This window comes from Staurois parvus, unplaced genomic scaffold, assembly GCF_062004578.1.
Source record: "Staurois parvus isolate SC_StPar_1 unplaced genomic scaffold, SC_StPar_1.0 ptg000223l, whole genome shotgun sequence".
NCBI lineage: Eukaryota > Metazoa > Chordata > Amphibia > Anura > Ranidae > Staurois > Staurois parvus.
This window is the reverse complement of record NW_028318019.1, coordinates 940,449-954,827: the sequence shown is the minus strand read 5'-3', so window position 1 is coordinate 954,827 and position 14,379 is coordinate 940,449. Positions and strand designations below refer to the sequence as shown.

General features: G+C 45.3%; 2 protein-coding genes across 2 annotated transcripts in view; one reads left to right on the top strand and one right to left on the bottom strand.

The window, feature by feature from the left end:
* LOC149460654 (uncharacterized) overlaps positions 1-14,379 on the top strand; it is a 76,016-nt gene that overhangs the window by 43,581 nt on the left and 18,056 nt on the right. The window contains exon 2 of the mRNA XM_089679395.1: positions 256-1,038. Coding sequence (XP_089535521.1) covers positions 256-1,038 — 783 coding nt within the window. The remainder of the gene's footprint in view (positions 1-255; positions 1,039-14,379) is intronic.
* LOC149460655 (uncharacterized) overlaps positions 1-14,379 on the bottom strand; it is a 111,350-nt gene that overhangs the window by 95,283 nt on the left and 1,688 nt on the right. The window contains exon 4 of the mRNA XM_089679394.1: positions 12,148-13,755. Coding sequence (XP_089535520.1) covers positions 12,148-13,755 — 1,608 coding nt within the window. The remainder of the gene's footprint in view (positions 1-12,147; positions 13,756-14,379) is intronic.

The window sequence follows — 14,379 nt, the reverse complement described above, 5'->3', positions numbered from 1 at the left end:
CCCGGCTCCCTCCAATGTCCATCCGGCACCACCCAGTGTAGATGGACCATCGGATTCCTTGTATCCTGAGGAACCTCAGACTGTACGGGACCGGGCCGGCCTTCCAACAGGGAAGAGCTTCTCCTGTACTGAGTGCGGGAAGGGTTTCCGTTCTAAATCCTATCTTAATGTGCATAAAAGATCTCACACGGGGGAGAAGCCACATTTCTGTCCTGAGTGCGGGAAATGTTTTTCAGTGATGTCCAATCTTTACAGACATCAGAGATCTCATACGGGGGAAAAGCCATATTCCTGTCCTGAGTGCGGGAAATCTTTTTCTAGTAAGTCAAATCTTTACACACATCAAAGATGTCACACAGGTGAGAAGCCGTATTCCTGTCCTGAGTGCGGGAAATGTTATTTATCAAAGTTCCATCTTTTCAGACATCAGAGATCTCACACGGGAGAGAAGCCATATTCCTGCCCTGAGTGCGGGAAATGTTTTTCAGAGAAGAACAGTCTTTACACACATCAGAGATCTCACACGGGGGAGAAGCCATATTCTTGTCCTGAGTGTGGGAAATGTTTTTCTCAGAATTCCAGTCTGCACAAACATAAGAGATCTCACACAGGGGAGAAGCCATATTCCTGTCCTGAGTGCGGGAAATGTTTTTCAGAGCATTCCAGTATGTACAAACATCAGAGAACTCACACAGGGGAGAGGCCATATTCTTGTCCTGAGTGCGGGAAATGTTTTTCCGAGAAGTCCATTCTACACAAACATCAAAGATTTCACACAGGGGAGAAGCCGTATTCCTGTCCTGAGTGTGGGAAATGTTTTTCAAGGTCATCAAATCTTTACACACATCAGAGATCTCACACTGGGGAGAAGCTGTATTCCTGTTCTGAGTGCGGGAAATGTTTTATAGAAAAATCAAAACTTGTCAGACATCAAAGATCTCACACGGGGGAGAAGCCGTTTTCCTGTCCTGAGTGTGGGAAATGTTTTTCAGAGAAGTCCAGTCTGCACAAACATCAGAGATCTCACACGGGGGAGAAGTCACTTTCCTGTCCTGAGTGAGGGAAAGGTTCCTCACTGAAGTCCTGTCTTCCTGTACATCAGGGGTCCCACACAACCCTGGAGGTGTATTAGTGCCTTGAGTGCGGGAAATGTCTTCTAGATGAATGTTGCTGGACATCCCAGCTCTCATGTGGGGAAGAAGCACACCCTGATATACACCTCAGATATACTCCATGGCTGATCTTCATCATGGAAGAAACAGTTCATAAGGAGATCAGAGGCCCCCAAAGACATGGATGAAGTGTGGGACCGGGTTGGCCATTGATGGCAGGAGAAGAATAAAAATGGAGTCCTGCCCTGTGATTGGCTGAGTATATTTTGTGGTGGGAGATTTCACAAACACTTGGAGGTCTATGGAGAACAATGTTGAACGGATGTGACCGGCATTCTCCAGCTGGGAGGAGTTTTGGCCGTATTTTATTTCTTATGATCATTGGCTCCATCTAGTGGCCATAATATCATATTGGGCTAGTTTTACTGATGGAGAGATTTCAGAAAAATCACCTCATTGTGGCCTCTAGATGGAGCCGGCGATCATAGGAAATCTCTGTGTTACTTGAGGTCACACTCCTCCACCCTGAGGTCACACTCCCGCACTGTGAGGTCACACTCCCGCACTCTGAGGTCACACTCCTGCACTGTGAGGTCACACTCCCGCACCCTGAGGTCACACTCACGCACCCTGAGGTCACACTCCCGCACTGTGAGGTCACACTTCCGTACTCTGAGGTCACACTCCCACACCCTAAGGTCACACTCCCGCACTCTGAGGTCACACTCCCGTACTCTGAGGTCACACTCCCGCACCCTAAGGTCACACTCCCGCACCCTGAGGTCACACTCCCGCACTCTGAGGTCACACTCCCGCACCCTGAGGTCACACTCCCGCATCCTGAGGTCACACTCCCGCACCCTGAGGTCACACTCCCGCACTCTGAGGTCACACTCCCGCACTCTGAGACCCATAAAACTTTATTTTGGTGGTATTTATTCAGTGCTGAAATTTTTTTTTTTTTTTTGCTATATAAATGAAAATGTCCAAAAAGTTTGTAAAAAAAAGTGTTTCTCTTATAAAATATTGCAAATAAATAATCTTTCTTCATAAATTTTGGCCAAAATGTATTCAGATATCTTTTTAGTAAAAAAAAAAACCCAAATTAGTTTATAACCAAAAATTATAATTTAAAAAAAAAAATTACATTTTTATTTTTTTATATTATTATGTTTTTTTACACCCATAAAGGCTGTAAAAGCAATAATTTCTCCTTCTCTCCGTCTGCATTCCTGCAGCCATTAAGAAATACTGTGAGAGCTGTGATTGGTCACAGCTTGTCACATGGTACAAGTCTGTTGGGAATAGCCCTGTACCATGTGACCTCGGTGATCATTCACAGATTTCACTAGTAGTAAGCAATGATATCAGGAAGTGACATTCTCCTTACTACTGTTCATGTGATCACTTGTCTTCAGTTCACTGGTCTTCCCAGTGAATGGCTGTGCAGGGAGGGGAGATGTCAAGACAAGTCTAATAATTGGAGGAGAGCAGACTGAGCTCCCAGCACAGCTACAGAACTGACCATGCTGAGCTCTCATGCCTACTGTGGTCAGTTTTTAATAGGAAATCAGAGGGACTAGCAGGATCACCGGGGATCTCACACAAAGGAAGCAATACAGAGAGAAGAGGAGACGTCTTCATACCAGGACATGGGACAGCCGGCACAGATCAGGAATAGGACATGTTGGAGGAACATATTCTTTGAAGGAGAAGTTCAGGCAAAGCTCTTTTGTCTGTACTTCTCCTGTGGATCAGAGGAGTGCAGTTCATTCTGAACTCCTGTGACCCGTTTTCAGGTGAAGCCCGCTGTCAGCTGACGTCACTCAGCCGGTCCAGGCTGGGGAAAGATCCCAACATCAGAGTCTGGACCAGCCGCACCCTCCCCCTCCACAGCCCAGTGAGTGTGGGGGGGAGGGCAGAGAGCGGTGACTGACAGTCACCGCTCTCTGCTCAGAACGGCTGTGAGAACTCATGGTAAGCAATCACGTGATCGCTGAGTTCTCACACTTGGAGCCGGCGGGGGATGGGTGCAGCACCCACCTAGGGGCAAGGATAATTTTACAAAGTCAATAAATAAATGCCATACTTTTCTGGCCTTTAGATGGCGCTAAGTATCATAGAAATTACAACCTTCTTATTGCCAAATGTGGTATTCTCCATTTTATATCCATGGAAACCATTCACCTGCTCAGCACAGAGCCTACTCCCTCTACTCCCCCCATCCCATTCACACAGAGGGAATGACAGGCACATTCACCGGGTGTATTGCTGTGCAATTGTTTTATGAACAGACTCCTAGATGATTACAGCTACTTATATAGGGCCATCAATTTACATATTTATTACCCATCAGTCCCCGCCCCCGAGGAGCCTACAGTCTAAGGTCCCTAACATTCATACATACACATACTAGGGGCCAATATAGACAGGAGCCAATTACCTTCCAGCATGTCTTTGGTGCGTGGGAGGAAACCGGAGTACCCAGAGGAAACCCACGCAGGCACAGGGAGAACATGCATACTCCAGACAGGTAGGGAAGTGGTTGGGATTCAAATCAATGACATTAGAGCTGCTAGGAGGAAGTGCTAACCACTGAGCCACTGTGCTGCAGAATATGTTTCTATAAAGGTGGGAAGTATGTAGCAGTGAATAGACCTCCCAGCAATGTTATTACCAGGCTGCAGCTAGGGGGCGCTCTAATGTGTACAGTGTGACCCCAGCAGAGTGATCCCATCTAGCCCACATTAACCCTCTCACTGCCAGAGCTGTTTCTGCATTTTTCTTTTGCGTACATATTAAACCGCAGACTTTGGGCCTGAAGATTAGTTAAACCCCCAAACATATATATCATGAAAGGAGAGGCCTGGAGAATAAAATGGTGATATTTTCGAATTTTTGAGAATACAGATACATTATTTTACCAATTTGTTAGTAAAATATAAAAGATGAGGTTGTGCCAAGTCAATAGATACCCAACACGTCCAGCCCTAAAATGGGGCGTGCCACTGAGATGATGAAAAACGTTTTATATATATATATATATATATATATACTGCTCAAAAAATGAGAGGTACTTTGAAAACCCATCAGATCTCAATGTGGAAAACTCTCTTGCTGAATATGTATACTGATATGGACAGGGCAATGTAAGGACGCCCCATTGTTTGAAGGAAATGAAAATGATCGATCTACAGAGGACTGAATTCAGACACCATGAAAATCAAAGTGAAAAAATGATGCAGCAGGCGAGTCCATTGTGCTGAAATTTAATTGCAGCAACTCAGAATGATACTCAGTAGTTTGTATGGCCCCCACGTGCTTGTATGCATGCCTGACAATGTCGGGGGAGGCTCCTAATGAGATGACGGATGGTGTCCTGGGGGATTTCCTCCCAGATCTGGACCAGGGAACCACTGAGCTCCTGGACAGTCTGAGGTGCAATCTGGCAGAGTTGGAGGAACCAAAACATGACATCCCAGAGGTGTTCTATTGGATTTAGGTTTGGTGGCCATTCAATGGTGTCAATTCCTTCATTCTCCAGGAACTGCCTGCATACTCTCCCCACATGAGGCCAGGCATTGTGATGCACCAGGAGGAACCCAGGACCCACTGCACCAGGAGGAACCCAGGACCCACTGCACCAGGAGGAACCCAGGACCCACTGCACCAGGAGGAAAACAGGACCCACTGCACCAGCGTAGGGTCTGACAATGGCCTAATAGCAGTCAGGGTGCCATTGTCTAGCCTGTAGAGGTCTGTATGTTCCTCCATGGAGATGCCTCCCCAGACCATCACTGACCCACCACCAAAATAGTTATGCTGAACAATATTATGGGCAGCATAACATTCTCCACGACCTCTCCTGACCATTGCATGTCTGTCACATGTGCTCAGGGGGAACCTGCTCTCATCTGTGAAAAGCACAGGGTGCCAGTGGTGGAGTTACCAATTCTAGTGTTCAATGGCAAATGCCAATCCAGCTCTATGGTGCTGAGCAGGGAGCATAGGACCCACTAGAGGACGTTGGGCCTTCAGTCCACCCTCATAAAGTCTGTTTCTGATTGTTTGGTCAGAGACATTCCCATCAGTGGCCTGCTGGAGGTCATTTTGTAGGGCTCTGGCAGTGCTGTTTCTCCTTCCACAAAGGAGCAGATACCAGTCCTGCTGATGGGTTAAGGACCTTCTATGGCCCTGTCCAGCTCTCCTAGAGTAACTGCCTGTCTCCTGGAATCTCCTCCATGCTCTTGAGACTGTGCTGGGAGACACAGCACTTCTGGCAATGGCACGTATTGATGTGCCATCCTGGAGGAGTTGGACTGCCTGTGCAACCTCTGTAGGGTCCAGGTATGGCCTCATGATACCAGTAGTGACACAGACCCTAGCCAAATGCCAAACTAGTGAAAAACAGTCAGAAAAGATGATTAGGGAAAAAATGTCAGTGGCGATCGCGGCGTCAGACCCCAGCCCCTCTCACCAAACTCGTGACCAAAGGACTAGCCAATCTAAAACCGCGCTGTCACGTACGTAACAATACCACACCCAGCACAACGATTTTCCAGCTAATGGACTGCATATCGACGTACCGGCAGCCTGAATGCGCTTGTTACTGGGTCAGGTTAATTACGCAATTAACCCTTTACACTGCCACCACCTCCTTTTTATACAGAGAAAGAGGAAACTCAGCAATACACTAGGATGATTGGTTAATTGACAGTATACCCCTATCTCTACAGACCGGTTATACAGAGGGTTAAACACTCATTTATTTATTTTGGTACTTATATAGCGCTGTCAATTTACACAAAGCTTTCAACATATATATATAGAACATTCACATCAGTCTCTAACCCTCAAGGGGTGTACAATCTAAGGTCCCTAACTTACATTCATGCATACACATATTACGGTCAATTTAGACAGGATCCAATTAACCTACCAGCATGCCTTTGGAGTGTGGGAGGAAACCCACGCAAGCACAGGGAGAACATGCAAACTCCATGCAGGAGGCACCATGGTCAGGAATCGAACCCATGACCCATTTACTGCAAGGCAGATGTGCTAACCACTAAGCCACTGTGCCACCCACAGCAGGGACTCGTAAATTGCAATTAAGAGCTATAGAAACAATTCAACACTTTTAGAAAGTAAGATTTATTACTAAAAGGTCAAAAGGGTGCAGTAGAAATATTTACAGGAAGAAGATGTAACATATATATATATATATATAAATATACAGAGCAATACAGCACAGCAAACAGATAACAGAAAGAAGTTTAGGTTAGTAAGTACTTGCCAAATAAATTCCTGGGGTTAAGCAGTTTCAAGTCTGATGAGCTAAAAAAGGGGTTTCTGGTCTCTCATTGGGTTTCGTTGTTGCCGTGAGATTCTCCTTTGCTTTCTGTCCGATAGATGTTATATTGAACGGTCCTCACTTGTCTGACTCCTCACAAGAACTAACTGCATCTTTTTCCTACACAAAACCTCTTCCCACGATGGACAAGCCAAGCCTTATTTGGCAAGAGGATTGTATAGACAGCCCCTTAGCAAGGTACGCTGAACGTGTTCCTGAGGGGGGGGGAAATCGGAGGAGAGAGACTGATTTGGGAGTTTAAGAGAAATACCAAAATGTAGTTGTTTGGAGCAGAATGGATGACTGCGCCCATCTCTGTGTGCATGATTGTGACAGCCTCCACCTGTAAAACCATGTCTGTTTTGGGGGTCGTCTCATTTTTGCCCATCTAGTGTACCTGTTGTTCATTTTATTAACACCAAAGCAGCTGAAACTGATGAACAACCCCCTCTGCTACTTACCTGACCAGATCAATATCCCAGGAGGTTCATTGGCTTGGTGGTAGACTCTGATTAAAAAGTCTTCCTTTCATTTTTTTGAGCTATATATATATATCTATTCATATGTATGATTTGACTTTCTGAGTGTCAGCTCTTTATAATCCCATTTTTCTGACTGCTCTTCTTTAACAATGTCACACGTGAAGATCTCTTTGTATCATCTCAGCTTGAGTCTAGTAGGAACGTGTGGATTCTGTTCATTCCTTCCACCTTCCAGTGACAATGTTGCTGCATATTCTTCTCAGGAAATTGTTGGCCTCATGGATCTGTTGCTACTAGAAGGTTTGTTATGGAATGACTGAGGCTCTGTTTTCATCTAAAATATAAAATCTATAAAAGAGATAACATCAGCGCAGAGTTGGAGGAAACAGAACAGACCTCCCTGTTGGCCCCAAACTGATCCCCAAAAACTACCCATGAACCCCAATCCCTTCATCCTGGGGGGAGTAAAGATTATCAAACCTGATAAGGACACCCCGTCCTGGACTCATCTCCATCCCATCTCTTTCCTAAATGTCGATGTCTAAATCCTCATCCAATTTCTATCTAAATGGCTGAATTTATCCCCAAATCTCCTCATTTATAAAGTCTAAGTGGGCTTTGTTCCCTATAGACAAGCAGCCGACAATGTCTGACACACAATCCTCCTCAACCATCGAGTCCATCAGAGATCAGAACAGATGCTGCTTTCTTTGGATATGTACGAAGCAGATGAGACACCATCATGGTCCTATCTACCCCCCACCCTAACTCACTGGGGTCTAGGTGATGTCTTCCTGAAATGGGTCATGGCTCTATACAGCCCCCATCTGTGATGAGTCAATGCCATGGAGTCCAGTCTTCCTGCTTTCTGATTTGTTATGGAACATGTCAGGGATGTCACCCCCCTCCCCCATTCATTCTAGTACCAGAACCGCTGTCTGCGCAGATCAGATCCAATCTGTGCATTAACCCTTTCTCTGCCGGGCCCTGAGATCCCCTTTTAACCCCTTGCCTACCGTGCACTGTCACCCCTTCCTGCTCAGGCCAGTTTTCAGCTTTCAGCGCTCTCACACTTTGAATGACACCAACTTTTCATCATTTTTGAGACAGATAGAGCTTTCTTTTCTTTTGGTGGTATTTAATCACCACCGTGGGGCTTTTATTTTTTGCTAAACAAACTCAAAAATGACACAATTTTGCAAAAAGTTTCTGTTATAAAATGTAAATAAGTAATTTTTCTCCTTCACTGATGTGTGCTTATGAGGCTGCACTGATAGATGGTACTGATAGGTGACACTGATGGGTACTGACAGGCATCATTGATGGGCACTGAAAGGTAGCACTGATGGGCACTGATAGGTGACACTGACTGGCAGTGATAGGTGGCACTGACTGGCACTGATAGGCAGCACCAACTGGCACTGATAGGCAGCACTGATGGGTACTGATAGATTGCACATATGAGGAGGCATTGATGGGCATTGACAGGTATCAGTGATGGGCACTGAAAGGCAGCACTGATAGGCAGCAGTGATAGGCAGCACTGATCGGTACTGATAGACTGCACTGATGAGGAGGCACTGATGGACATTGACAGGCATCACTAGTGGGCACTGAAAGGCTGCTCTGATGGGCACTGATATTTGTCATTGATGGACACTGATTGGAGGCAAAGGTGGGCACTGTAAGGCAGCACTGATGGAGCTGCACTGATGATCATTGCCCTGATTAAAAGTGTAGAGGAGAGGACTGCCGATAGCAGCATTTCCTGTTTACATGTGATCAGGTGTGATTGGACACAGCTGATCACATGGTAGAGCCTACATCATTGGCTCTTTACCATGATCAGTGATCCACTGTGTCCCCGGGGGTGTGCATGTGCAGATAGAGTGGGAGGATGTCATATGTCCTCCCAGAACAAGAGAGCTCCCCCCCATCCCTCATTTCCCTATACAGTGGGCAGGAGGCGGTTAAACTCAGGTGGTCAGACCATTTTTTAAATGTTTCCATTTTTTTATTTTTTACAAACAGCCTTGAAAATGGAGAAAATCAAATCTACACAAAACTGTCAAAGAGCAATTTTGTCTAAAAATTATAATTTTTCACTTACAGTTTCCAAAATGTATAAAACCGTACATTTTATGAAAGCACAGGATGGGTAGAATGAAAAGAAGGTGACACCCAACCAAATCATACATTTTATGAAAGCATAGGACTGGTAGAATGAAGAGAATTTGCCCCCCCCCCCACAAACTACATTTTATGAAAGCATAGTACCGGCAGAATAAAAAGAAAGTGACCTCCCCCCCAAACTGTACATTTTCAGAAAGCATAGAAGCGGGAGAATAAAAAGGTGACCCCCCCTAAATCGTACATTTTCTGAAAGCATAGAAGCGGGAGAATAAAAAGGTGACCCCCCCTAAATCGTACATTTTCTGAAAGCATAAGGCAGGTAGAATAAAAAGAAGGGGACCCCCCCCCAACCGTACATTTTATGACAGCTTAGGACCAGTAGAATAAAAGAAGGTGCTAGTGATTTTTCAGGTCCCGTGATATTTGTGCAAATGTTAATAAAAATATATATATATATTTTCACTAAAAAAATACATAAAAGTCATTGTTAGCCGAGACAAACAACAAAACTCACAAAATTCCCGCTAACTTCCCACTAAATCTAAAACTGAACTGCGGTAATCAATAAGAAATATTTGTACATTTTAGATTGCGCCTTTTTGGTAAATGGTGAAAATCTAATAGTTGCGAAACTGTAAATGTGTAATTTAGTCTAAAAATCTGAAGGTTATAATTTTTCACTTAATATTTCCAGAATTTGTAAACGACCCCCAAACCAGACATTTTCTGGAAGCATAGAACCAGTGGAATAATAAAAAGTGCTACAGATATATTAGACCCGCAATAGTTGGGCAAACGTTTATCCAATCTCTATTTTCACTAAAAATACACTAAAATCATTATTAGAGACATAAACACAACACAACGTACAACATTCCTGCTATAGTCCTACTAAGGCCTCGTTCACACAGGAAATCCTATAGTGTACGCCCTGCCAGGCCTCGGTTCCCCACACGGTGATGGACAGATGTGCTGTGCGGTCCCATTGGTGTCATTGGGGATTCAGTGGCTGCATGGAGGACACAGCTGCTGCCCCCATCCTGACATCCATGAGGGTGCACAGCCCTGAATGCAGACAGTGTGACTTCTGGGACATGCATCCATATGGATGTCAGATTGAGATCAGCAGCTGTGTGTGTGCAGCCGCTGCGTGCCAATTGGCATCAATGGGACTGCTTGTACAGGGATACACAGAGCACTGCTTGTGCAGGTGAACAAGGCCTGACATGGGTCTATGCTGTAATGTGCTCTGTAAGGATGAGGCTCCACTTTTTTATTATTTTAATTGTTTTTATAATTTTATTGTATTTATTTTTTTGTGGGGGAGGGGGGTGGTTAGATATCAGAGGACTAAAGAAACCCTCAGAGTCCTCAATGCAACCTCAGCTGCACTGTAGATGAATAAATAGGAGTCTACTGTACAGAAGCTTCTATTCATTCATGAAACTATAGCACAGAAAACACTCTTTACTATGCTTCAGTGATGAATGAACACAGGAGTGATCGGTACTGATCACTCATTGTGTTCATTCAGGAAGGGGCTGGTAAACATAACATGCCAACCCTCCACTCTCCATCCTGAACATGACACTGATCTCCCACTCCAGCAGCAGCTACGGCCATGGGCGGGGGTAGAGGGGAAGCCGTCCAGCAGCACTGCAGGGAAGGTGCTTCAGGGGATCAGTAAGAGGTCTAAGGACAAGGGGGAGTCTGAGCGGCAGGGGGAAATATTTAGACATTTTGATTCCTCGTAGCTCCCCTGCAGCAGCTGAAGCTGGTGGGAGGGGAGAGGAGAAGAGGCCAGCAGCAGGGAAGCTAAAGGTAGATCTGTGCTGTGGGCGAGCAATGGGTGCTGCGTGGGGGGATCGGTGCTGTAGGGGGGATGTTAGAGGTGCAGGGAGCCATCCTAGAGGACAGGCAGAGGGACTGTGGAGAGGAGGGAAGCTCAGGAGACCATGAGGTTATAGCAGAAGGGGAAAGCCATGGACATGTGACGTACTGACCTGGCCAGCTGGAAGCAGTTCTATAGGTCAGTACAACACCCATCCATGGCAGCACAAGGGTTAATGATCACCTCGGGGGGGTTTTAGGGCGCCAACATTTTCCATCATTTCATCAGCACACACCATTCCAAGGATGGACATGTTGGGTGTCTATTTACTCAGCACAACCTCATATTTTACCCCACAAAAAATGAGTAAAATCTTACATTTGTGTTCTCTAATATTACATTTAGTGTATTTATTTACTGACATTTAATCTTGATAAATCATTGAGCTTAATCATGTGACATACAAAACGGGAACTACCACCATTTTATTCTCCAGGGCCTCTGATGTCACAGAATAGATGTTTGGGGGTTTATCTCATCTTCAGGACCAAAATCTGCATTTTCCCATGTGTGCAAAATCATGCAGAAACAGCTCTGGCAGTGAGAGGGTTAATGTGGGCTAGATGGGATCCCTCTGCTGGGGTGACATTAGAGCTCCCCCTAGCTGCAGCCTGGTAATAACATTGCTGGGAGGTCTCTTCATTTCTCTGCTCCATACTTCCCGTCTTTATAGAAACGTCTCCTGACATTTGGGGGTCTATTCATAGAATGTTTGTATAGCAATTCCCTCAGTGAGAGTTCATGTCCATTCCTCCTGTGTGAATGGGGGAACCAATGTTATTAGGATCACATCTGAGCTGCTGGAATGTCTTCCATTCATGGAAAATACATTGAAAACTTCTTCTCCTGCCATCAATGGCCGACCCGGTCCCACACTTCATCCATGTCTTTGGGGGCCTCCGATATCCTTATCAACTGTTTCTTCCATGATGAAGATCAGCCATGGAGTATATCTGAGGTGTATATCAGGGTGTGCTTCTTCCCCACATGAGAGCTGGGATGTCCACCAACATTCATCTAGAAGACATTTCCCGCACTCAGGGCACTAATACACCTCCAGGGTTGTGTGGGACCCCTGATGAACCGGAAGACAGGACTTCAGAGAGGAACATTTCTCTCACTCAGGACAGGAATATGGCTTCTCCCCTGTGTGAGATCTCTGATGTTTGTGCAGACTGGACTTCACTGAAAAACATTTCCCGCACTCAGGACAGGAAAGAGGCTTCTCCCCCGTGTGAGATCTCTTATGTTTACAAAGACTGGACCTGTCTGAAAAACATTTCTCGCACTCAGGACAGGCATACGGTTTCTCCCCCGTATGAGTTCTCTGATGTATGTAAAGATTAGACTTCTGTGTAAAACATTTCCCGCACACAGTACAGGAATACGGCTTTTCACCAGTGTGAGATCTCTGATGTCTGGAAAGATCGGACTTCTGTGAAAAACGTTTCCAGCACTGAGAACAGGAATATGGCTTTTCCCCTGTGTGAGTTCTCTGATGTTTGTAAAGACTGTATTTTTGTGAAAAACATTTCCCGCATTCAGGGCAGGAATACGGCTTTTCCCCCATGTGAGAGCTCTGATGTATGTAAAGTTGGCACTTCCTTGAAAAACATTTCCTGCACTCAAGGCAGGAATAAGGCTTCTCCCCCGTGTGCAATCTCTGATGTGTGTAAAGATTAAATTTATGTGAAAAACATTTCCCGCACTCAGAACAGGAGTGTGGCTTTTCACCTGTATGAGATCTCTGATGTGTGTAAAGATTAGCCTTCCTTGAAAAAAATTTCCCACACTGAGGACAGGAATATGGCTTTTCAACCACATGAGACTTCTGATGTCCGACAAGTTTTGATTTTTCTACAAAACATTTCCCACACTTAGAACAGGAATATGGCTTCTCCCCTGTGTGAGATCTCTGATGTTTGTACAGACTAGATTTTTGTGAAAAACTTTTCCCGCATTCAGGGCAGCAATATGGCTTTTCCCCCATGTGAGAGCTCTGATGTATGTAAAGATGAGACTTCTTTGAAAAACATTTCCCACACTCAGGACAGGAATATGGCTTCTCCCCCGTGTGCAACCTCTGATGTGTGTACAGATTGGATTTATGTGAAAAACTTTTCCCGCACTCAGGACACAAAAACGGCTTTTCACCTGTGTGAGATCTCTGATGTGTGTAAAGATTAGCTTTCCTTGAAAAAAATTTCCCGCACTCAGGACAGGAATATGGCTTTTCAACCGCATGAGACTTCTGATGTCCAACAAGTTTTGATTTTTCTATAAAACATTTCCCACACTGAGAACAGGAATACAGCTTCTTCCCCATGTGCAATCTCTTATGATGATAAAGGTTAGACTTATCTGAAAAACATTTCCCACATTCAGAACAGAAATATGGCTTCTCCCCCGTGTGAGATCTCAGATGTTTGTACAGACTGGACCTAGCTGAAAAACATTTCCCGCACTCAGGACAGGAATGTGGCTTCTCCCCCGTGTGAGATTTTATATGCAAATTAAGATGGGATTTATAATGGAAACCTTTCCCGCACTCAGTACAGGAGAACCTCTTCCCTGTTGGAAGGCCGGCCCGGTCCCACACAGTCTGAGGTTCCTCAGGATACGAGGAGTCCGATGGTCCATCTACACTGGGTGGTGCCGGATGGACATTGGAGGGAGCCGGGTTTTCTCCTGGACTATACTGTGTGATGTCCTCATCTTCTACTTTCCAGTCTGGAGACAAAGTGAGACAATCCTCAGAGGTTTTCCTCATCTCCCGGCCATGGACTAAAATACAAAGACAAAGAGGATTACTAGACAGGAGCTGATTGGTTCCCCCAAACCAGGACTCCGCCCACATCAGGCAGCTTGGTCTCTGAGGAGCTTACAATTCCACCCTCAAGGGAACTAGGAAATGGCTCCTCTGATCTCCTACCAGGTCATTTCTTTATTCATGGACCTTAGTCAGAGAGTGAGGAAACAACCAGAACTGTCTTTTATAGGAGGGACAGTGATGAGGGGATTATAGGACGAGGGTCCCCACCCCCTCTATCACTCATCGCCATCTTCCCAACACAAGAAGTACTGCACTTCCTTATTTAGTCCATGATTTAGTCATGAAGAACAGCGGGGCTGAGCCCCACCAGAGGTCAGAGAGTGAGGATGGGGGGAGAACAACCAAGATGAAGACTGGACTGATCCTGAAGACCACCATCATTGGGGTATTGACTCCTCCCTCATTATCACTTTCTGTTTAAGGGTCCAAAGTTGGAGGATGTTATCACATTATTATCACCATGTAAAAGTCTGTGCTCCAATCACATCATCCGATATAAAATGTCCAGCTGGGAGGAAATGGGTGTAACAAAAGAGAATCCATATTATGTGTATATATAGCAGTGGGGGGAGAGG